Source organism: Ambystoma mexicanum, chromosome 7p (assembly GCF_040938575.1).
Source record: "Ambystoma mexicanum isolate Mex_15411 chromosome 7p, UKY_AmexF1_1, whole genome shotgun sequence".
In the NCBI taxonomy this organism is placed as follows: Eukaryota; Metazoa; Chordata; class Amphibia; order Caudata; family Ambystomatidae; genus Ambystoma; species Ambystoma mexicanum.
In genome coordinates this window covers 146,064,822-146,090,740 of record NC_090939.1, presented here as the reverse complement: position 1 = coordinate 146,090,740, position 25,919 = coordinate 146,064,822, and the positions used below count along the sequence as shown (strand labels likewise).

The window sequence follows — 25,919 nt, the reverse complement described above, 5'->3', positions numbered from 1 at the left end:
TATCTGATGCCCTTTGGGTTTTGGTAGTATGCGGAGGATTGTATGAGTAGGTGCAATATCAAGTCCCGAAGACGGCCTTTGCCACTAATGATCAGCAAATACAAAGTCCTCGATCAGCATGGCACTGCAGTACTGAGTATATGACAATTCTGTAATGGAAGGTTGTATTAGGCGGGTTTGTAAAGTGCCGCCTTCACCTGGTAGGCGGCTTCTTGGTGCTGCACCCATGGCCGCAGGTCAAATGAAGGGCCAGGTCTTGATAAACTGCGGCAGGATAAAAGGATGTCAATGTTTGTGCTGTACAGAGGGTGTGTGTCCCAGCAGGGACCAGGGCTAGAAAACATGTAGCATGCACTTCTCTGTGTATTCTGTGATGGCGGAGGGCTCGAAAGGGACTGTGATGGGGAAGGAAGGCTTTTTGAAGGGATCGCACTCACTTACCAGCTTCCTGAGCAAACAACTCTCCCGGCCAGCGGAGGTGGTCAGGGCTCATCAAGCACGCTGTGCTTATTTAACCCTGAAATGAGGCCACGTCAGCCTCACATGGACCTAAAAAGAGCCGCGCCAACTCCCGAGGCAGGGGCAGTCTGTGCGGTGGCGCAAGGCCTCGCTGTCAAGGGGATGGTGTGGAGTTGGAGACACCTGTGCCTGCCCCTACTATACCAAGTCACAGCATTATTTCAAAGTAGGGTTGTGCTGCTTCCTTGGATGATTCGTGCTTTTCTGATTGTCCGGGTGAGGCTATGGTGTCACCTCCCAAGCCCCTGGGAAGCTCCTAAGACAAATATACCCCCTCCCAGCAGCCCATCAAAAGCTGCAGGACCCATAATTACGGCTTATCACTTTCTTTCATCTAGAAGAGCTTTTAAAGATGAGCGCTTTACAAATGAAGGGCCCATTTAAGAGACCATTGTTTTGGACAAGACGTTTTTGATGTTTCCGTGTTAAGAAATGCAAAGGGTCATCTTTATTCTAAAAGCACACACAAACCACCAGTTAGCTGCCTAAAGCTATGCCCTCCTCCAGGTCACTCAAAATATAGCAAACAAAGCTGCTTTGAACTAACTACATTATTTTCAGATGTTCATATGTAACATTCCAAAAGCATTTCTTTTTGGTCTAATGTATTATTTTCATCCCACCATATATAAAGCCTGTATTTGTCAAACATTGAAACACAGGAAACCTTTTCACACATTACCTTCTGTTATGAATCTAAGTCTTGAAAGTACATTTACAAAACTCAAAGGCCATTTATTGGCTTCTGCAAAATTGCATTTGGGGTATTTGCGGTCTCTCATTCAAGATGGGGGAGAATAATGACACAATTGTACACTTTTTGCCTAAGATGTTTCTATATGAATATATATATTTTTATCAATACCTTACAGTGGTTTGTGTGCATGTTACGTCATCTTCATAAAAGAGAGTACTGTTCCAACCGATTATGGCGTAAAGGGAAATGATGGGAGGGCAAGCAAGTCATGTATATATGCGCAGGATCCCTCATTGTGGCTATTTGTTGCTTTTCAGGCACAAGCAGTGGATACATGTGGGTGGGCACACTTTTTTTCAGAGGGCAGATGCTAACTCAACTTGGGTGTTTTTGAAGACAGCAAAGTTGCTCAGGATTTTGGATACAAGGATTTCACCCAGGTTGTCATGTTCCAAGTGCAGACACCCACAAGACCACATACAAGTGTCATCAAAACACATGTCTTATATTGGAATTTTGTTTGCTCTGGAATATTTCACTATAGATTGTTGGGATAAAAGATAGACACTGTTTATACTTTGCCAGTGTACCTATTGGAAAATCTCCCCTCTCAGGTAATTTTTGTTGATTTTCAAAATAAATGTCTGTTTTGTACACTTTCTTCTAAAGACAAAAAGGTCAAGTGAGCCAAACATGCATATTTCACATCAAGATATGTCCACTTACTGTGCATATATTTGTAGGTTGCAGCTTTTGATTTTCACTATGGAGCCAGAGGTTCCCACACTAAGGAAAGTGTGGGAGCTGTACCCATCCCCAGGTCGAAATACCACATTTTACAGCACGTTTTGCAGCAGGAATAGGGAAAAAAGCCATATAATTTACAGGAAAGTAGAAACATATCTCAGCAATAGTTACCTAACCTGATCAGCTGCCTTTGCAATATTCTGCTTGAGGATCCCATACTTCCCCTTCAATTCCAGTGCCTTGCCAAACAGCATTGGCATGCTCAACCCTCCAATCACGGCTCAGGTGGTACATGGATGAGGGCCCCTTCTCATTTTGAAGTGAGTAGCACTTGCAGAAGAGTTGAAAATGTCTGCATGCTTTGAACCGGATCATTCCGTCCGTGTCCGAAGGAAGAAGAAGCAGGTCAAATATGAAGCAGCTGATGAGCCTATTGAAAGCCCCAAGGAAATATTTAAAATGAACTTTTTCTTTGCCATCATTGACAGCCTTTGAATCTGTAGAAGGGAAATGTACTCAATTGCATCAAATACGTTCTGTTTTTGGCTTCCTCTATAACATACACAATTTGAATACTAAGGCGGCGCATCAAATCTTTTACCACTGCTTGAGGCTAGAGGACAATTTACTAAATCTGGATTCGAAGGACATTAAGGTGTCAGAGTCATTGCAAGAAGAGTTCCAAATTGTTCATCCCCTTAAGATGTACTGACATTGTTATACAATAATAATTTGGCAAAGAGTATCCCCAGCGTGTGTATTGCTCTCCGAATTCTCTTGACCCTTCCTGTTCCAGTGGCAAGTGGCGAAAGAAGCTTTTCAAAGCTGAAGTTGATTCAAAAGTGATATTCGATCTTCGATGATGCAAAAAAGACTTGTTGGGCTAGCGACCCTGACAATAGAGCATGACATTGCGCAACACAATGATATCAAGAACCTTGTGTCTACATTTGTGAAAATGAAAGCTCAGAAAGTTAATTTCTATGGTACGAAGTAACATGCAGGCCACGATATGTGTGTGTTATATGTCTGGGTTACTAAAGGCATCATGTACGATACATGATGGGTTTGGTGACCCAGACACATATGTTTCATGGTTTATGTCGACAGGTGGCAAACAAATTCTGCTCCAGTGTTTCTTGGGTTTTTTGATGGTTTTGGGGAGTCACACACTATTTTGCACTTTCTTTTAGGTGTTTTAAGACTATTAATAAGAGACATATTGCAAACTATTGTTGAATTTATACATATCATACTTAGCAAGTAGCGGGAACCAACTGGTTTTGTATTTTGTATCAGGTAGTGATCCGTATGTGCTCAAAGGTGTCTAAGTATGTATTACCAAAATAGTTTTCCTAGTCTGTATTGTATTGTCTATACATAATGTACTGAAAGGATTACATCCACATGCCTCAGGATTACATTTGTTGTTGCTATAGTATCATTGACTTGTTTAATAAACCTATATTTATGAAACACAGGGGATGCAGCAATCAGTAACAAAATGGGGAGGGTTGGATGAGAAGGGCTAGGACCCAAAGTGACGGGGGCGCCAATCTGACACTTTGCCTAGGGTGGCAAAATTCCTTGCACCGGCCCTGCGGCCACTCCAAGCTCTCAGACCAAGTCCTGAATTCTCAATGTAGAAAGGTGCTCCTAACTTTACAGCAATCTTTCAGTAAGTCGCGCATCGCCTGTTCGTTCAAGCACACTTGAGCACAGGGACGTGGCTAGAGGGGGATGAAGGGGCTATAGCCCTGGGTCTTTTCGTTGCAGCCCCGGATGGACGCTCAGGGACTACAACCAAAAGACTAGCTAGCCCCTAGTCCCGACAGCCCCGACATTAGCGTAGCCCCAGATCTTTTCCAGACCTAGCAACACTCCTGCTTGAGCAGAGTAAGTCACTCTCTACTGCACTAGACAACATAAGGACACTAGGTTTCAATCAGCGCACACATCACTATTTGACCAATCATCCAGTCCATTAAATAATTATGAATTTGTTCCTCTGGTTTATTGTTAGTTCCTGGAAACACACTTGAGCATACTAAGTCACTCACTACTATATGTGGCAATTATACTCTTGAACTAAATAAATGCAAACACCACAATTCTATACTGGTACTCACCCGTATGGGTTACAAACACTTACTGAACTTTGATTGGAGAAGAACAATGGGTCAAAAGAGTCGGATCATCATAGCTGCGCAAGAGGCATGAAAATGACACCTCTGGGCACGAAGTCCGCCCCTAAGCACCTTGAAGTCATAAAAAGAGCAGAAACAATGAAAAAGCAACGTGAATGCGTGTGTGACTGCTTGTATAGGGATGAGTGTGGGGGTGCATATGTGAATGGGAGAGTGTGTTATGGTGGCGTGGGTGAGAGGGCTATGAATGCTGCTAATGTTTATGATAATGTCTACCCACCCCTATGAAGACACAACAGACCTCATTACAATAGTGGTGGTAAGGCAACAACGGCGCAGGTAGTGCTACCGGCGCCTTTGTTACCATGCCGCCACAGTACGAGTTCTGCTCGCGGGTGCTGCTCTGCTCGCCTGGTCAGGCCAAGCGTGCAGAGCAGCAACCGCGAGCAGAACTGGATGGTAGCAACGGGACCGTTATGAATGGTACCGCTGCTACCATCCTCCCCATTCCCTATAAGGGCTCAATGGGAATGGGGACGTACTGGCTCCGGCTCTCGCGCAAGGGGAATTACTGGGCCCACTGAGGTCGGAATGGCACGGTAATTTCCCTTTCACGGTACCCAGAGCCGGACCAGAGTTTGGGGGTAGCCATGCCGGTATGAACGGCATGGCTACCTCCAACCTCGTAATGAGGCCCAATGTCGTCTCATGGTCCAGAGCAAAGATCAGGTTCCCTCCATCAGGCAGGATCTGGTTACCTCACAGGTTGCAATACGCTGCGTTGTACGTTTCTCAGGTAGGTCTAGAGTTGGGAAAGGAAGGGCTTCACTCACACTAACGCTAGATGCTGTGTTAAGCTTTGCGCTGTTCTGTTCTATGCCTCACACAGACTGCAAACCAAATCACCATCAGATGTCTGGCCGGCATCGTGTCTATTTTCCAACAGCATTTTTTTCAATGTAATTTCTGACATCGGGATTAATACGAAAAAAAACATGTAAATATATGGGGGTAAAAATGGGTGGGGTGGCGGATGGGATAGGGGTCAAACAATAGAGAAAGGGGTAGCTTGGGGTAAGTCCTGCATTTTCTTTTTAAGTCGATGTTTTTTTTTTACGTAATTCCAACGTCTGAAAGTAGTCGTCAAATGAACATAGAACATCTGACCAGCTATCCTGAGGACAGCAGCTTCTGTTCTTAAATAAAAGAAACTTTGACATCTTCCTCCATTCAACTCTATACACACAGATCAATAAATCCAATCAGAGCCCACTTTCTTGATCATCTTGGACTGTTGATCTTTTATTTTGCCCTTTACTGTACATAAGAGTGCACTCCCCTCCCCCGAGAACGTACACATGCTATGCCACGCTATGCCATACGAGTCATGCTATGCCACGCAATGTTTGTGACTTTGTATAACACTAGTGACATTATCTGATGCTTTTATTGTCCTGCTATATTTGAGACGTTGCCCTGCCACTAACAGCTAACTCTCAACAGTGTACAATAATCAACACCTATGGGCTTCAACATTAGCACCACCCCCGCTACATGCCACTCAACCTTGAAATGTAGTGTCTTCACCACACACCTCCCCTACACTCTCATCTGCTCCCTCACTTTCACAGTAAACCCTAACGAACACGCTAAACCCTCCCAATAGCTATGCACAGGGATCGGAATTAAGATTGGAACTGTAGGAGCTCAAAACATTAAGCAGTGTCAAGGAGCTTCCACGGTTGGGCAAGGGGCTAGAACATAGCAAATCTAACTTCCACATAAGGTGCAAACATATCATGGTGTCCCTTATGTGTGCCCCTTAGACTTGGAATGTTGTATAGTTGTGTCCTAATGTTTTTTTAAAGATTGACCCAAATGCACAGAGTTAAATTCACATAGGTGTGTTTGTTCGGCATCAGTTGACCTGAGGAGTCTAAAGTTGCTCCTGGTAGCTGTTGGTGTCAAGGTAACCAGGCTCTTTTAGGCTGCAAGCAGGAACTAAATAATTATTTGGAACTCTGCACACACATGCCTGAATGATGTCTTAGCACACCTGCCGGCACTGCGATACCTGTCTGCCTAGGAACATCCCCTTGCAAACACACACAGCATATCTCACCCCTTAACTGTTAGTGGCTTACCTGGAGCAAATCTGTCTTGCATCTGTTGGGCCGGGAGGATAGCTCAGGGGCAACACGTTGTCTTGCATAGCAACACAGGTTTGAATCCTGGTCTCACGCTTAGAAACTGGTCTCCTCCAGTATTAAGCGCGTTATAAAAGAACAATTATAACTATACTAATCACCATTTGCGCAACACGCATCACCACAAACTATATCAACAGGCAGATGCTTAGAAACATCAGAGCGTGGTTACTCCATTTTGCCTCACATCATGGCTTCAGCAGAATCAATTTTGCTCAACCCCTGCTAACCCACCCCGTTCGTACACTTCCCCTTGTAGGACCCATTAAGCGAATGTTGGACGCAGTACTAAATAAGAGCCAACTATTCCCAATAGTTGAACAAGGGAAGTGTAGGCACCCCTTTTTTGCCTGTATTACTAGCTCACTTAAACCACCATGCATAGTGCCGACAGACGCCTGTGAGGAGGGGGAGCCACGCATGTTACAGGGTCTGTAAGTAACATGCATGCAACCAACAATATAGGGATAGTCACTGTTACCCCTAGCGATGCCCACAAGATGCCTAGGATAATGTATTTGGAGATAGTCAAACTCATAGTTCTGCTAGCAGAGTATTTTGTCCACTTGCTTTCCACCCTCTTTTCCGCTTTCTTGATTGGAAACATAGTTCTACCCCCCCTTACCTTAATTGCTGTTTCTCCTAATTTTGTCTTAGGTGGCTCCCCCGAAGCCCTTCCGAAAGAAGCCACCATGTACCCTTCCGCTTCCAGTTATCAAGACAGAATCGGGTCACAACGGTGAGGAGGTAAGACTCAATTGCTTCCAATTAATCGGGATGGGTCGAAAGGGGACAAGTGTGCAATCCTCAAATCTTACCTTTTTGCATTGGAAACCCACATTTGCAATTGATTGAATGGATCTGCCCATCACAAATCATTGTGATGGGCCAGGATATTCCCAGCCAACCATTCATGGTCTCTTATAGCTACTCCGAAACCATCTACGCTTTAGCAAATCACTGGTTGCACTAGTATATTTACTCCCAAACCATCTACGCTTTAGCAAAGCACTGGTTGCACTAGTATATCTACTCCCAAACCATCTACGCTTTAGCAAAGCACTGGTTGCACTAGTATATCTACTCCCAAACCATCTATGCTTAGCAAAGCACTGGTTGCACTAGTATATCTACTCCCAAACCATCTACGCTTTAGCAATGCACTGGTTGCACTAGTATATCTACTCCCAAACCATCTACGCTTAGCAAAGCACTGGTTGCACTAGTATATCTACTCCCAAACCATCTACGCTTTAGCAAAGCACTGGTTGCACTAGTGTATCTACTCCCAAACCATGTACGCTTAGCAAAGCACTGGTTGCACTAGTGTATCTACTCCCAAACCATCTACCCTTTAGCAAAGCACTGGTTGCACTAGTGTATCTACTCCCAAACCATCTACTCTTTAGCCAAGCACTGGTTGCACTAGTGTACCTACTCCCAAACCATCTACGCTTAGCAAAGCACTGGTGGCACTAGAATATCTACTCCCAAACCATCTACCCTTAAGCAAAGCACTGGTTGCACTAGAATATCTACTCCCAAACCATCTACGCTTTAGCAAAGCACTGGTTGCACTAGTATTTCTACTCCCAAACCATCTACGCTTTAGCAAAGCACTGGTTGCACTAGAATATCTACTCCCAAACCATCTACGCTTTAGCAAAGCACTGGTTGCACTAGTATATCTACTCCCAAACCATCTACGCTTTAGCAAAGCACTGGTTGCACTAGAATATCTACTCCCAAACCATCTACGCTTTAGCAAAGCACTGGTTGCACTAGAATATCTACTCCCAAACCATCTACGCTTTAGCAAAGCACTGGTTGCACTAGTGTATCTACTCCCAAACCATCTACGCTTTAGCAAAGCACTGGTTGCACTAGGTGCTGGAGCAACTGAGGGTTGGGACCATCACTCGAGTGAAGTTTACTGCCCTTTGTAATCAGTTGAGAGGCCCAAGTTAAATTCTTCAACTATGCATCGAGATAAATTACTTAGTGGGTCAAAGCCAATCATGCAATACCTTAGGACAGGGGGTCTTCAACCTTTGGCTCGCCAGACGTTTTGGACTGCAACTCCCATCAGCCCTAACAATCGTATTGAATGGCGAGGGATCATGGGAGTCATAGTCCAGCACACCTGGAGAGCAGACTCCTGCCTTAGGATGTTACTGATGCATCAGTTGAAGCCCAAGCATGATTGGGTGAATGTGGTGGTGTTGGTGGGCCTCTCATCAGAAGAGAAATGGGAAGAATTTGACACTCTGCCACCTGTTGTGCGGGACTGACAAACATGGGTTTGTGGAGAGGGGGAGGTTCACTCAAAATCTGTAAAAGCCCACTCATGAGCGCTGTGTGGGCATTTACAGAGGTTAATTTCACTGCTGTGGACCCAACTACATTAGCTTCAGGCACCACCTGTTAGACAATACTTACATAAAATGATTGCACAATAATATAATTTAGCGTTTAAACAAAGACAAACCTAAAACTACCACTGCCTTTTATCTTGTGCCCGCATGCAGTGGGGTTTAAAGGATGCAAATTTATTTATTTGCAATTTTTTAAAGCGCTCACACAGCTCGGGGGCATCGAGGCGCTGTTACAGGAATATGTCTTAGTTGCGTATTTATAACTTGCTTAATGACCAGAGGTTTCTGAGCGCAGACACGGGGATCGAACCTGTGTTGCTTTATGTCCTCTTGTTTCCAAGGCGAACACGTTGCTGCTCGAGCTATCCTCCCATGACAAGCACGCTCATCCACATAGCCAATAAGATATTGTGATAAAGCACCACTTATGGTATATATTTGTCATGGCATGGGAGGTGTGGGACACGAGAACCCCAAACACGGCGAGCGACACCCGCATGGGGCCAGGAAAGGGCACATGGGTTTATAGTGTAAGGTTACAGAGGAAAGGAGAGTCAGGAAAGCGTCCAATATCACGTGCCAGACGTTCCGAGACTCCCACCTGCAAGCATCGCGTGACTCCTGTTTATTGCTATGTCCGCCCCGCCCAGTACAACGTAAGGGATGAAAAGTCTGGGAGGATAGCTCAGCGGCAACGTGCTCGCCTTGGAAGCAAGACGACACGAAGCAACACTGGTTCGATCCCTGGGTCCGCGCTAAGAAACTTCTGGGTATTTAAGCACGTTATAAATACGCAACTAAAAACCAACTAACTAAAAGACACTGCACTAACCTGGGACATGCCCTTGCCATTCTCACTGCCATATTCCATTTTGGCTGCACCGCTGTCCAAAACCACGCCTGTAGGGGTGGGCTGGGAACCAAAAGAGGCACTGGAAATGGTTTATAGTGAACATTTCGAATTACATTATTTAGAATGCAAACATTTCAAAAAAATTAAGTCGACATTTTTTTTTTCAAATGTTTATTTTTTTTTTTTTTTATGGGGGGTTCCCCCCCAAACCCCTGTTTTTTTTCTTTAACACTTTATTTTTCTTACAACCCCCCCCCCCAAAAACGTATTAAATAAAAAAAAGCAATATCAATTTTTTTTTTTTCGATTTTATTTTGTCGACATTTTTGCATTTCGAAAAAATGCATTCGACATATTGACTGGACACCACTGGAAATAATGTTCAAAGTGGCCCATATTACACATTTTCAGCCAGTTCAACCCTTTTCCGATGAGAAAATGAGGTAATAAAATAAGTTACCACACAAAAGAGGCCCAGGGTGCACAGGCTGCCCAGGAACTCTCCAGAGTTCCCTATAGGCCAGTCCACCCCTGCACGTCTGTGAAGGAAAGACCTAACAGGTTAGTGCGAGGCCAGAGACACAGGGTCTCAAGACTCCACCCTCGCTTGGGGCAACTTACCTATGGTACACAATTCCCCTGGAGGCGTTTCCTGACACTCCAGCCTGTGCGACGACAGCGAGAGCCAAAACATAGCAAGAGGCTTGGACATAACGAAGACATTGACATTGTTTCGTGATACAGAAAAATACTGTGGAGGCAAGATTAACTCTACAGCAATTCGGCTGCCCTTGGAATCCTCCTAGTCGTTGTTGGGCAAGACTGGGAGCGTTGGAGTTACCTTATCCTGACAGCTGATGTGGACAAAAAGACATGTACATTGGCACCAAGGGGCCGAGGGCAAGTGGGAGGTAGGGTGGGCCACAAGGGGTATGTGCACAAAAGCAATTAAATGTGCCCCCTCCTCTTTACAGACGCACCTCAACAGACACCAGAAACAGTGAGGGGATAGAGCAGGTCACATGGAACATCAGTACTCTGAGGCAAGTGGGAGGAACTCAGGCCATCCACCCTCATTGTGCACTTCCTCTGGATTTAGTCATTCTGTCAAGTGGTGGTGCGGTTGGACAGGTGAGAGCAACAGATACCGGTGTCCTGACGTGCCCGGAAGCCGGCATCCAGGTATGACGTTACAGTAGTGCTAATATTACCCATTGTCTAATTAGTCTGATTTATTTATGCCAACCATTGCGTTTGTAATCCTACTGGGTGCCAATCCCAAGGTTGCTCTAACATACATGCCAACCCGCCCGATTTATGCGGTAGACTCTCGATTTTTCTGTTAAAAATGTTCTTATTTTGAATGGGCGGCCTTTCTCGAGAAGTACGACCCAGAGAGGCTACAGATGGAAAGTGGGAGGGGGACACAGGGGAAAAGAAGGACCACGCGGTAAAGGAGTAATTAGCACATCCTGGTTGTAAATAGGAGGAGTAATGGTGGGGAGAAGCGGCTTGCATTGGACACCGGGGAAGAGGGAACTAACAATACGGGTGCACCTCAACCTAGACCCTCAGGAGGGGATATAGACCCAATATGTGAACATGGTAGGAAGACTCTCCACAGATGATGGAACGAGCTATCGTAGGAGCCGGTATACAGACTCCAATAGAATCTCTGATGTGACAATCCTGGAGCCACACAAGACGCAACTGCAGAAGGGGTGGAGGGTGGGGTGCGAGTGTAAGAGGGGATGGGGAAGGTGAATTTAAAGTTGTGGTTTGGTAGAACATCTGTATGGTGAAAGTTTACTTAAAATGTGAGATATTGACTAAGCATCTTGTAATTGTGCAAATTCAGCAATAAAATATATTTGGAAAAAAATGTTTTTATTTTTGACTGTCTCCCGCCTAAAATATGCCAAACTCCAATACAGTTCAATGGGGAAATTTAATTCTCCTGCTTCCCGTGATCAAATCTCCCTCCCAGCTGATCCAGGAGGTTGGCATGTAACCCCATCTCAAAACCTGTGGCTCGATTTCCCTCTAGTTTTCCAGGCTCGTCAGCTTGTGGGGTAGGAAAGGGTCCAAAATATGATAACATGCCCCTTTCACAGTGCGCGCTCCTAACTTGTTAAACAAGTGTTTCCAAAGGGTTCGATGTGTACCCCAGAACAGGAGCATGTGTGCAACACTCTCTGGGCGGATGCTACCACAAGCGGAGGTGGGACTTGCTCACTTTCCACTTTCCCATCTGCATGTAACTGTTGCCAGCTGTTGGCTACGCATTCTAAGCTGTAAATACAGTCATCCTGCCTGTACTAGGAGACCTGGCTCTAAATACCCTTCTTTTTCTGGGGCTAGGTTTCTTGTGCTAAAGGCCCAACCCATAGGCCCCGCAGATATCTTCTCTAGGCGTTGTCCAATACAATGGTGCCGAAAAAGCCTCCTTGATAACCCTTAGATCCATAGCTGCCATGTTTTGTGGTATATCTCGCGTGTAGGTCTAACCGAAAGGACCACTCCCTCAAGTATCTAAATCCAGGACGGTCTCAGTCCCATATAGTGCCCTCATTTCCCAAATGTACTCCTGATAGATCTTAGCACAGGGGGAGGTCAGCCATAATCCAACCAAATATGTTAGAGTTTTCAACTCATCCATGGAGGGAGTGCCCAGCTCTTCTCTCTGGGCAAGCATTGGTTTACCCTCCCCCATGCGCAAGAGCGGTCCCAGAAAATGATTCCATCACCAACTTAGAGCAGGGGACAGTTCCCAGGCATTCCGCGAAAAAGGAACCAATATGGCTGCACCCAACCTATTCGGAGAGAGGGCCAGGATCCAGCTGATGCTGCCAGCTGCTTGGGATTGTGCCTTGTGGCAATTGGCAGATTGGATGAGTGCCAACTGGCTCAGGCTTAATGGCGAGACGTCCGAGGTCATGCTCATTGGTCCCCGGGCTAAGAGTCAGGCTTGGACCCCGGACTTCTGGCCCCCAAGCTTAGAGAACATGCCAGTGCCTGTCGACTCCCTAAAAAATCTTGGTGTTAAAATCAGTTCCACGCTCTCTCTCGAGTAGCAAATCAGTTCCATTTGTAAAGCTGGTTTCTTTAAGCTCAAACTACTTAGAAATGTGATTCCTTTCCTACCTGAGCATTTACTGGGCTTTGTGATTGCCAGGGCCATTTCAGGAGTCCTCGATTATTGCAATGTCGTGCTCCTGGTCCAGCACAAGTATCACGTTCACAGGCTCCAGATCTTGCAGAACTCAGCAGCATGCCTGGCTCAGGGCCTGCCTACATTTTCTCATGGCTCGCCAATCCTGGCTCATCTCCATTGGTTGCCTGTCGAGTGCCGCATTAAGTTCAAAGCGCTTTTCTTGACACACTGTGCACTCCACAGGCAAGGCGCAGTGTTTCTCCAGGAGAATATTTCTGCCTAGCATCCTACTGGGGCTCTTCGATCGGCGAAACCCGATCTCTTGGTGGTTCCCAGATTTAGGAAGGTCGCCGTGGGCCGCCAAGCCTTTTCTGTAGCTGCTCCTCGTCTTTGGAACTCCCTCCCTCTGTCTCCCAGGTCAATCGAGGATTTCACCCTTTTTAGGAAACTGTTAAAAACCTTCTTATTTCCTAAATGAGTTCTACCTGGTCATCGTTTCTTCCATTGAGTTTTGTTTTCCTCGAAGCACCAGGACACCTCTGGGTGATAGCGCGCTATAGAAATTCTGCAACATCACTGGGGCGTCCACGGATTTAGCTGCAAGCTGCACTTTAAAACTCCCCTCCACGAGGGCATTGGTAAGATCACCTTTATGCAGTTTCTCATCCCACCTGTCCAATGGCAAAAACTAACCCTGGATACTCAAAATGGGCAACCTTCTGCAATGCGGCCTCCCTCGCCTGCGTGTGGTTTCTCATCTTGTGATTCCTCACCCAAGCAATACTCTTTGATTTGGCTACATGGATTGGAAGATATCTTCCCCTACAATACTGCCAACCTTCTGGCCAGGGCATGTTCTGGCTAAGAGGACAGCATCGTCCGCAAAGAGATTAATGGGACCAGGGTCGCGCCCATATGAGGGAAGTCTACACCAGATGTTTTCAGGTGTCCAACTAGGTAATTGATAAACAAGGAAAAGAGTGAAGGGACAAGGACACCATCTTGTCTAACTTCCTCCCTAACTGGGAAGTCAGCCGTGTATTCGTCCAGGCAGCTGTACTTCATGTGGGTGTAGTTTTACTCATGGGAGACCCAAATGGCTTTCAGAAGCTCTGGAGGCATCCGGCTCCAGATTAGTAAGTCCCATAATAGTTGTGTATTTACTCAATTAGAAGAGAAGGTGCCTTCAAATCAATAAAAGCAGAAAAAAGATTCTCTTCTTAAGGTCCACATAATTCAATTGTATAAGAACCAACAGGAGACACTGGTCAAGCGTATGTGGCCACTCTCTAAGGCCTGCTTGAACATGGAAAATGATATCCTGGATAGGTGGCCAATCCTGTACAATACTAAAGACCAACTACGGTGTGCTCACATTGACAGCTAAGCAGAAGTCGTGCTTTTGGTTTGACTGCTATTCGATTGACTAGTCTTCCTGATACCAAGGGGGCGGGGTGGTGCTTGTGTGTGAGTGTGCGTGCGCGTGCACACGCAAACTAATCTTCTTTTAGAGGCCTATCCCAAATCATTGAAAAGAACTTTCCTAAAGTGTATTTTACCGAGTTTTCTTTTGTGGAGTGGCATTGGTTTATGGTCTGCTACCAATTATTTACCTACTTATGTCAATATAAACTCAGGGCGCGCTCACCTGGTGGCTCCCAGATCCTTTTCTTCACCCCCAAATTCCTGCCACAAGGAGACAATTAGCAAAAGGTTTCCAGAAATATATATGTCAAACAACTTAGATGAACAGCGTATGTGTACGTTGGATTTCACAATAAAAAAACCTTTAGGAAAAAAAATGTCAATGATTTCATTATCTCCCGCATGGGTCAGGAGGCCTATAAAGCAATAATAAATGCGCACTGGCGTTTAAGCAAGACTCAAAATGCATTGACATTTGCCTTATGGATCAGGCTCCCCTAATGTTTTGGACTACAGCTCCCATGAGCCCTCGCCATTTACTCTGCTAGATAGGGTTAATGGGAGTTGTAGTCCAAAACTTCTGGTGAGCCAAATGTTGCAGACCCCTGACATTGGTAAAGAAATAGCTCATTGTTTGACCATGGTTGGCTCTAATTTTCCCACAATGAATAGGCAATTCCGGAACCCTATATGATGTGTGAGACATAAAGAAGCACTCCTGCTGTGGCAAAGAGAGGCAACTAGTATGCAGTGATATGCATTGACAGTTGCTGATGCATTCACGAACAGGGCAGGGAAGATAATGCTGTAAGCCAAAGGCTCCCCTCGGAGATGGGTCGGACTAAGTTTGTACATTTGCATCCCAGAAAGAGACGAAGCAGCCCTCTCCCTTCCGCGGCATACCAATTGAGCACTATTAATCCGGGTAATAATAACACCACTTATTACAGCGCTTAAAAGTGGCAGAATCCTGGATGAGGCACTATCTGTAAACATATAGCTATTATTATTTGTATCCACGAGTGTAAAGAATTTCAACCTGCACAATGAAAAAAAGTAAATTGCTTTCCAAAGGGTAAAAAGAAATCCATTACACTGTAGAAGGTCACATGAAATATCCTGTGTTGAGGGAAATGTCACCAGTAGGGAAAGTAGTGTGGAGCATATGTGTTTGGAGTTCCTATCCCACGAACCAGGAAGGAAACACAGGGGAAGGGGTGGCGTAAGGGAAGCATTGCATTATACAAGTCAAGTGTTGGGGGGTGCAGAATAAAGAATACATAAGCAATTGTGTTGATATGCACATGTGAAGCCATGCAGAGTCAGTTCTTTCAGGCATAGCCCGCTCTACAGCAAGACCGCTCTAATGAGCCGCCTTTGCATCAGCAGCATGACATGCAATAGGAGACCAAATTAACTCTAGGAAAAGTAAGTATATCACAGGTGAAAGGCAGGAGGCGTAATCAATTGCTTCCAATCGGAATGCAGGGATTACTTACTGGTAATCTTCATTACTCCTAGTCCTCCTCTTCCTCGCTACAGTACTTACGTGTGAGTTTTCACCTTCCCAAGAATTCTTTCTTTACATACTCCTCAGGCACCGCCCCTCCCTAAGGGATATCATGCAATGCCAATCCGACCGGCCTCAGTAGGCAATATCCAAGCTTAGCCGCGTTCAGCTTAGTCTGGAGGGAGAGGCGGGACTCTCACTCCCAACTGTAAGTACTGAAACGAGGAAGAGGACTTGCAGTAACGAAGATTACCGGTAAGTAATCCCTGCATTACCTCCACGTCCCTCTTCTTCGTTCCAGTACTTACGTGTGAGGTATACCAAAGGCAGCAAGCTAAATGGGCCAGAACCAGACACAGCAGCAAATTGATATGTAAAAAGCCCAGTACCATTTTATTAAAAAGAAAACAACAAATGACTCAGAAGGTCCCAACCCCAAGAACACCGGAAACAAAAGCTGCATCACCCACCCTATGCAGATTCAACCGATCGTGCTGGATAAAGGTATTAGGAGTGTCCCATGTGGCCGCCCGACAAACTCTGCAATGAAAACCCCTCTGTGACTCCGCCCAGGAAGCAGCCATGGCCCTAGTGGACCTGCCCTGCACCCCCACGGGATAGGGAACACCCACAGACTGATAGGCTAGAAGAATAGCCTCTTGGACCCACCGCCTTTTGGTCGGAACCACAGCCTTCAGCCCTGGCCTAGGGGCCCCAAAAGTGGGAAAGTGATTATCCACATTCCGCAGAGGCCTGGAACGTTCCAAATAAACCAACACCGCCCTACGGACATCCAGACAACTCCACCCCATTCATCAGAGGAGCCTGGATTGGGATAAAAGGCAGGAAGCACCACTTCCTGAGACTGGTAAAATTTAGAGGACACCTTCAGCCGAAAAGAGGGATCACACCCGAGAAAGAGATCCTCCTCCTGAACCACCAAAAATGGCGGCCTACACAAAAGGGCACAAAGTTCCCCTAACCTCCTGGCAGACCTGATAGCCACAAGAAAAGCAGTCTTCATGGTGAGAATCTTCAAAGGCAAATCCCCAAGTGGCACAAAGCGAGACACCTGAAGGGCTTTGAGCACCAGGGGTAGATCCCAGGGAGGCGTCCCGAAACCGCCACATGCCGACGCAAGGAAAACCCCTTCAAGAGCCTAGAAACCAATGCGCAGTCCTCAGCCCCTCAACCTGAGGAGCCACGAAAGGCCCAGATAGCATCCCATTGGACCTGCAGGGGGGACATTGCCAGACCCAGGTCAAACCCGTCCTGCAAGAACTGCAGTACCTTGGCAAGAGAGGAACCATTCCTAGCTAACCAGCCCTGAGTACGACTGCACCATGGACGACCGCCTATCCCCCTGGATCGAGTCCACCACCCTCACAGAGAGCCCCTGGGCCGCAGCCTGCCCCTTTCAACTTCCTAGCCCCCCACCCGCCAGAAAATCCCATCCTCTGAGCAGGAAGCATCAGGGACGGAAACCGTGGCAGAGAAAGACCCAGTTCCACCGCCAACTCCAACAACAAAGGAAGCCAGCCCCTGCATGGCCAGATGGGAGAGAACCTCTCACCACCACGTCCATGTGCTTGATCTTGACCAAGACCTGGGGGACAAGGGGCAGTGGGGTGGGAAAGCATAAGGGAGAGAATCTGGCCACAGGAAGGACAACGCATCCACCCACATGCCCCCGGACAAGGAAACTGGGAGCAGAACTGGGCTGTCTTAGCTGTCTGGAGAGAAGCGAACAGATCCAACTGTTCCCCACTTCCCCCAACTGACTCCCCACTTCCTACAGTTACACTGGAAGACGCCCTTCCTAAACACCCAGTCTTGGGACGGGAACACACTGCTGAGCCTGTCTGCCACAGTGTTGTGCAGACCCCTGTTGTGAACCGCCTTGATCGAAAGGAGATACACCTCTGCTCAGAACCCCAGGGACTTTGCCAGGGCCCCCAGCGACTGCTAACCGCAACCACATTGCCTGTTGATATAGAACTCAGTCATGGTATTGTCTCTCCATACCACCATGACTCCCCCTTCCTTCCGCAGAGAAGGCCAAAAAGCCCTGAGTGCCTTAAAGACCACCACCATCTCCCACCAATTGGACGAGTGAAAGACCTCCCAGCTCTGCCATTCCCCCTGGCAGGACAAGCCCCCACCCCAGAACTGCCCCAGCCCTGGCATTGGGGGTAAGAGTGATCGGCCAGGGCTAGGCAGTGAGGAAGCCCTCCAGGAGGATTCCCGGCTACAACCACCACCTCAGGTGGCCAACAGAGTCCAGTGAGTCCTCACCAGTTGACAGCAATGTCATCTGGCAACAGAACTCTGCCCACCCCCCGCCAAGTCCAGGAACGGGGACCAATAAACTGGAGATCTTGGGATGGCAACAGGCGGGACTTGCACCAGTTGATCAAAACACGTGTCCTGGAGAAGCTGGCATTTCGACGCAGCTGGACCTGAAGGCAGGAGGAGGACGCCTTCAGCAGCCAGTCAACAAGGTACGGGAAGACCTCGACTCCCTGACGATGCAAGATGTCCAAAACGGGCCCCAAGATCTTCATAAAAATCCAGGGTGCAGACTTCAAACCAAAAGGAAGGACCTGGAATTGATAATGCAACTCTCCCACCGAGAAGTGCAGGAAGCACTGGAGAGGTGCCCAGTTAGGAATGTGAAAATAGGCGTCTTGAAGGTCGAGGGATGCCAGGAAGTCCCCCTTCTGCACCATGGGAATAATCCGCTGCAAGCATTCTATCTTGAAGTGGCGGGTAACAATGTGACGATCAGCTTCTTTAGGTCGATGATCAAGTAAAACTTCCCCACTGGCTTGGGGACCAAGAAGACGATAGCATAAGACCCCAACTCCTCTCGTAGTGAGGGACCAGCGCCACCACCCTATCTTCAGCAGTGTCCTGACAATTCCTGAGGATTGGGGGGGAGCTGAACTCCATGTGGCAGCCCCACTGCACAATCCGGTTTGCCCACGGGTCCCTGGACAGATGAGTCCAAACCTTCCAGGACCCCTGAAGACAACCCCCCACCATATTGGCATCAGGACTTCGGTTGCTTGTGGCAAGGGGACGGGCGCCCGCTCTTAGGAATCCATCAGGCCCTCTCGCGTCCAGGCTGATGAGCAGGATAGCGAGGCATCCAGGGTTTAAACTTGTCCACACGTTGCGAGGTAGGCTTCGGAACAAGCTTTTGATGCAACTTCCCACATGCTCATCCGACCAAAACACCTTGTGCACCTTATCTTCCAAGGAGTCCCCAAAGGGAATATGCCCTTCGAAAGGGATCTTCAGGGCAACCACCTTCTGGTGCGAATCAGTCTGCCAGTCTCTAAGATGTAACTGTGGGCCACCTGCAACAACGGACCGCATAGTCATGGCCGTAGTCTTGATCCCGTCATAAACCAACTCTGACAAGAATTACAGCTGTGATCGAACCATCTGGATTTGAGACTTAGGGTCTGAACCTTCCTGCAAGGCCTTCGAAACAGTCTGCAGGCCATCAGAGCAGTATAAGAAGTATATGTAGCAGAGCGCAATGACAAGTATGTCCCCGCATAGGCCTCCCGCAAGGACCCCTCCACCTTCCTGTCAGTCCCATCCTTAATGGCCTCCTCCAGGGCCATGGAAGAGCGATCCACCAGGCTAGAGAGAATGTTTTCGATCCGCCCCATCTGAGGCAGGGGTTTCTCCTCACCCTGAAGAGGGTACAGTTAGACCAGAAGGGGGGCCCCAGGGGGAACGTGAAGCGTTTCCCCCCGGGGAGGTTTTTGGCGCTGCACACGGCCAGCGAGTGGCCGTGGGGGGCAGAGCGCCTCCTTAGGGTATTCAAGGGCAGGGAAGGTTCGGGAGGCAGGCGACGGTAAGCTTTGGCCTGTCACATTTAAAGCGACCTTTTCCACTTTTAAATGAGTCTGGGTTTTTGTGCAGTAAGCCAAAAGAGGGGCCCCGGGGGGAACGCGAAGCGTTTCCCCCGGGGAGGTTTTTGGCGCTGCACACGGCCAGCGAGTGGCCGTGGGGGGCAGAGCGCCTCCTTAGGGTATTTAAGGGCAAGGAAGGTTCGGGAGGCAGGCGACGGTTGGACTTGATGATTGTCCCACCCTCCCACCCCTTCATTTTGGTTAAGGCGGGGGTCTGGTTTTATAAAAGGGGGGGACCATGGTACTTGGGATTTCTGCTGGGTTTTTTTTACGGGCCAGGTCAAGTTTTTATGGGGTTTTTTGGTCTGTTAAGGAGTCTTGGGTTGGTAGTTTCGTATGACAGGTCGGGGCATTAGTGAAGTTGTGATGTAAATTTCTGTTGCTGATGTGGCAGGTCAGTCTGGATGCAGGTCATAGGAAGGGGGCGATTGGTGTAGAGGGGACTGTGAGGGGTATGGAAGTGGTTCTGGGCTCCGGGGGCATGGCCCCTTTTGATGTGGGGGGAGGGAAGCACAATGGGGGAATGACACGGGAAAGGATGGGGTGGCGCTGTTTGCACAAGCAGGCCACCACGGAGGAACAGGTATTGTGCCTGGAGGGGCATGGCCCCGGGGAGAAAGCGGGACACCTGGAAAAGGGGTAAGGAGACGGTAGGGTCCAAGGGATAGTTAGAGAGGAAATGGCTTTATTTAATTATTTAATTGTTGGGGAAAAATGGAAAATGTTTAATTATTTAATTGGTTGTTTAAAATATTTATTTAGTTTGTAAGGCCATGGAGCCAGGTAAGCTGTCACATTAAAGCAACCTTTTCCACTTTTAAATGAGTCTGGGTTTTTGTGCAGTAAGCCAAAAAACACGGAACGGCAATCCGGTTGGGCTCCTTCCAGGCATCCAAGACCTCCTTCATTTCATTCAGGAGCGGAAGCCTAGTCTTCAGGTCTTTCTTAAACTAACTACAGCGGAAAGATCCTGGGAGCCCCATCCCCAGGCTCCGTAGCAGGATCCGGCGATGCAAGGCCCATATAATGTGCCACCTGGATAAGAACAGATGCCACTGCCTCTTTATCCAAATACTTCCCCTTAAACTCCCCATCCCTGGATGTAGGGGAGCCAGGAGAGTCTGTCTGCAAGGAGGAGGATTAAGAGCTGAACGGAGGGGGGCAGGCCCGGGCCCCAATCCTGCAGCCGCTGGACTTCTCCTCCTGAACAGACCTCTGAAACACCGGCAACAGCCACCTCTTAGACCATTCCACCTTCCTCTTGTAAGGCCTCTCAGGAGAGGTCGAAGAGGAGGAGGAGCACACTATGTGCTTCCTTTTTTCTGTGTGCTTCTCCATGGCAGGCAGCACAACCACAACACCCCCCCCCCCCACCGGAAGGACGTTGAAATACAAAAGGATGTGCAGAAGTTGAGAGCGCTGCACGGAAACGGACTCAGTATCAGACTGTCTCCATGGCAACTCCCACCGGAAGACAGCCGGTGGGAGTCCCAGACTCCAACCTACTCCCTACCATAGCCCTTGCCAGACCAGGGCCTGCCAAGCAACCAAGAGCAAGCCCGCCAGCACGGTGCCCCCAAGCCGTGGCATACACCGGACACCGAAGAAGGAGCTCTGCAGGGTCTTGGCGTCCCGAGGCAGCACAACGTCACAGCACTTCTGGGATCCGCAGCTCAGCAGGGATCGCAGAGTGTCCACCCGAGGAGGACCGCAGCAAGCTTAGCAGCTTGGGCCGCCACCAGGTGCCGGAACGGTGACCCCCCCACAAACGCAGCAGGAGGAGGATTGGATCCCGTCTAAGGTGAGTTACTGACCGGTTCAGTAATACAGTCAAACTGAGGCCGGTAGGGTGGGTAGTGCCTGATATCCCCCTGGGAGGGGCAGGGCATAAAGAGTTTGAAAAAAAAAGAAAGGTTTTCTGGGGATGCAGGATAACTCACACATAAGTACTGGAACAAAGAAGAGGGACATGGAGGTAACCCCTTGTACTGCCCTGCTTGTAGGTTTGTCTACCAAGCAAACATCAACGCCTAACATTCCGGCGTTGCCTTTCGACGGCAGCCATTTTGGCGATGGGCACAGGGCCCATTTGGACACACCCTGTTGATCGCGGACTGAAGGCAGCAGGGAACTATCCATCCTTGGATATTAGAGTTTCTATAAATATGCTGTCATCCAAAGCACTAATAAAGGCAGTGCTTTGAATGACAGTGTATTAAAGGAAAACACTATGCGCTCAGTACTTAAACAGATCTCTGCGTGCAGAAATGGAGTTGCTGGGACTTGCATACCTGGCATGCAAGGCACAGCAACCTATTTGTGCAAGGAGCGTTCAGTTTAAGTACAGCTCCATGTACTGAGCGCATGGTGTTTCCCTTAATATACTGTCATTCAAAGCAATGCATGTACTAGTGCTTTGGAAGATAGTAAGTTCTTTGGTTGTGTAATCGGTGGAAGGTGCTATGATATTTTATTTCTATCGCGCTCGTACACAAGTGTTTCAGAGCACGACAAGGCAAGGGAGGGGAACAAGGGAGAACAATAAACAACGATCGTACTAGGCCCAGCGACATTGAGAAGGCGCAAGTGCATGGGAGAAGGAAAGGGGAGAAGTGCATGGATGGGGGAGAAGTGGAAAGTGCAGAGCAAAGGAAAAACTGATAAATAATAAAATAAATAAATAATGAAGGCAACAAAACAGTTGAAGTGCAGCCAGCAAGTGGCAAGAGCTGGGTTGAGGCAGCAGACAGGGTAGGTCTGCTAAGTGCTGGAGAAAAAAAGGTGCGGTTTGCTGCCTTCTCTGGACAAGCCCTGAGCTTCTAATTCATGCATTGTCCTTCTTTCATTTTGCTGATTTTGTTTCTTCACAGAAGCCAGCTGGGAATGCCCCCCATGCTCCAAAGAACAAGGTGAAGAATTCCCCCATCATTGAAAAGCTGCAGGTTTGTTTTCCACGTTCGGTGGGCGGAGCTGTGGTTTGGCGGGTGGAGGGGGGCACTATTTACACTGGCTTGGGTCTTCATCTTGGTGGGCTGGGGGCTAAGATATTGATTATGGCATGTGGGACCCTCCCGGGGGTCTCCTTAGCACTCCGCTGTGCCCTGCTTTACCATCCACTGACATGGTGAATTGTGTGTCTGAATTATGCATCAAAATGTACACAACAAAAGAAAGGCAGTTTTCCTTTCAGTATGTTGAAGACAGCATCTACACAAAGGGATGCAAGAACATTCCATATGATATGATATGGCATTTATAGCTTGTCTATGCACAAGTGTTTCACTGTCTACCCAGGACAGGGCGTTCCGTAGGGTACAGGAAACATTGGACTTCGGTATAAAGTACCTATCAGGGATAAGCGTCGACACTGGGAACGTAACAACCTGGGTGAAATCCTGGAAGGCAAACACTTGCGCAAGTCTGCCGGCCTGAAAAACAGCTTAGGGATGTTGTGTCTGCCCGATAAAAAAAGCGACACTGATCACCTACATGTATCCTTTCCTTGTGCCCTGAAAAGCAGTACATTGCCACAATCAGGGGGAAATAGCGGTAAATATTCACGACTCGCTTGCACTCTCATCATCTCCCCTGCTTGGCTTTCAACAATACTCTGCTTTATAAAGCTGGCTTGAAATGCACCAAGACTATACTAAAGTACTCACACAAATATATAAATCATTTTAGAAATATGTTAGGCAAAACGTGTACAATTGTGACATTATTCCCCCATCTTGACTGGGAGACTACAAATACCAGAATACAATTCCACAGAAAATGTGGGGGTTTGATAATTGACTTCCAAGACTCATAACAACAGAGTGGGACTGGGACAAGAAATAGGCCCGGTCACCCAAAACAAAAGTGGCCTACCCCTCGCCTCACAACTCCTGACCTCTGATTACATCACCGGAAGTAATGTCATTTGACCCCACCCCAAAGTGACATCCCAGGAAGCAATGAAACACAACCTTTCACCCCTTGACAAAACAGGAAGTGGCATCAAATAGCATTGATCCTAAGTACACTAAATTACTGTGAATCCAAGCAGACGTCCAAGACCAAATGATAATGTTATTGTATAGCACTTACGCTTAAGCTCTTTTTTATAGAACAAATATGCATACAATATCACCCAACCTGTGTTGGTACTCATTTGTCGACCTAAGAAGGATGAAAGGCTTTTTGAAAAAGAAAAAAAAAGTGAAAATAAATATATTTTTTTTCCAATTTTTTTTTTTCTTCCAAACCGGCCCAGGCATGGCCAGAAACCGCCCCGACTCCCCACGGACGAGAAAGGCCGAGGGGCCAATCCGACCATGCATAACAAAATGTAATGTGTGAAAACATTTATGTTTCAGTGTTTGACAAACGCAGGGTTCATATATGATGAAAATATTACAATATAACAAAAATAAACACTTTTTGGTGTGTTAAATATGAACATCTGAAAATAATGTAGTTAGTTTAAAAATTGTTTTGTGTCATATAATTGAATTGGCCTGGAGGAGGGCATAGATTTAAGTAGCCCACTGGTGCTTTCGGAATGAAATTGTCCGTTTGCATTTCTTAACACGAAACCAATTTGAACGTCTTGTCCAAAACAATAGTCCCTTAAATGAGCCGTGATTTATAAATGACTCGTACCTTAAAGCCTAGCAGAGCTTTTAAAGTACGAGTGACGTATAAATCATGGCTTCTTTAAGGGACTATTGTTTTGGACAAGACGTTCGTAATGGTTCCGTGTTGTGATGTAATCTGCTCTGCATGCTAGAGCGCACCGAGCAGATTAGGTCACCTATCCACCACCTTCGCCAAGAGACAAAGACGCCCCGCTCTGTGTGTTAACAAGGGAGTCCCTGCCTCTGTGAACCTGGGGGTTCAGTAAAGCCTTGTGAGGGCCGAAGCAGGGCGGTCCAGGATCCGGGGGAGACATCTGATGCCAGATCTTGGACCCGGCAAGAGCCAGCCCTTTGACCAGCGCTGATTACAGCACATAAGCAACGCCAATGAGTCGCTTCTGGATCTTGCCCCAGTACTTTGCCAAACAGGCAGACAGTGCTTTCTTCTGTAACACGTCATTAATTGGCCCTAAAATCCTACCAGCAACAGTGACGTCTTTATGGGAGGGCAAACAGGACTCATGCCCCGGGGCCCCCATCCTGGGATCCTTTGAGGGGGGCCCCACCATTTTGAGCAAAGAATGTTATGATAAACCAATGTTTTAAGATTTGTACTTTTTTTGTCAAAAGTTGCTACGTTGGTAGCACAAAGCCATGACAACACGTGGTACATGCAGGTTTTAAGCACTTGTACATAAGAAAGTACATCCATATGAACCAGGGGCCACAGACTGGCAGAAGCAGACACCCTCCTAGGCCTCAGTTACGCTGGTGCATGGAGATATAGGCCCTGATTCATGGAATTATTTGCGTGTAAAACAGGGATTTGCACGCAGAATGGCACGCAAATCCCTGCATTCCATCAATCAGTGCCATAGAGTGTAATTGCCATCAGCATTTAAAAGGGGCTTTTAAAAAACCTCCCAAAACCTGGCGGCACACCACTGCTTTACTAAAACTGCAACCTTTCACAAAAAAGGTGTAAATAAAAGCATGCACTTTAGAGCAAAATCTGGTTATCATGACACGCTGTGTGTAAACTATGTGAATTACAAGGCATGTTTACATATTCTTGCCCGTGTTTCTGGCCTACACCTGCCACCCTAAGCCACGGGAACCTTTCCACTACCAATCCTCTGGCTACCGGTCATCGCCGCACCACTGCAGCTTGATTTGATCATTGCAGCAGATGGAATCCTGCCTTGTTTCAGGGTGGCCTATGCCCGGGCTTCCTCTCCGCAGCAGCACAGTTGGCGGCACACTCTGACTGTTGACATATATGCATAAGCTGATAGGACCGTGCAAAATCTCTGGGCAATAACAAGTTTCGGCTAAGGATGGGGCCCTCCCTGACGATGCCAGAGGTGGACTGGAGAGGAACAGGTGGGGGATGAGTGTGATGTCACGTGAATGGGGGAAGGCCCGGTTGGACGAAAAAGATGAGATCTACAGGATGGAAATGGGCAGAGCGCGCTGCGGGTCACCTTATTAGTGTCTCGAGGTAGACCCCTGCCAAATGGGGCACGAGGCTGAGGGCTGGGGTGTGGGTAGGCCACTTAGAGCTCTGATAAGCTAGAGCTGAACAGGAGCCCAGCTTGGGGCAAATAAGGAGATATGGTGTCCACACTGGTAATCCTTGTGGGGTGCTAAACTAATTTTTGCGCACTAACTACAGCCCATCCAGAACAGCTGGGAGCAGCTACAAAGAGCTGGAAATGCGATAACTGGCCCCAGGTA

General features: G+C 47.5%; 1 protein-coding gene across 2 annotated transcripts in view; it reads left to right on the top strand.

The window, feature by feature from the left end:
* The window catches only part of RCSD1 (RCSD domain containing 1), a 357,500-nt gene that overhangs the window by 253,176 nt on the left and 78,405 nt on the right, over positions 1 to 25,919 (top strand). For both annotated transcript variants that reach the window (XR_011283422.1, XM_069635934.1), the window contains exons 3-4: positions 6,975 to 7,064; positions 22,434 to 22,505. Coding sequence is in view for 1 of the 2 variants with exons in the window: in XM_069635934.1 (XP_069492035.1) it covers positions 6,975 to 7,064; positions 22,434 to 22,505 (162 nt within the window). In the remaining variant the exon portion in view is untranslated. The remainder of the gene's footprint in view (positions 1 to 6,974; positions 7,065 to 22,433; positions 22,506 to 25,919) is intronic.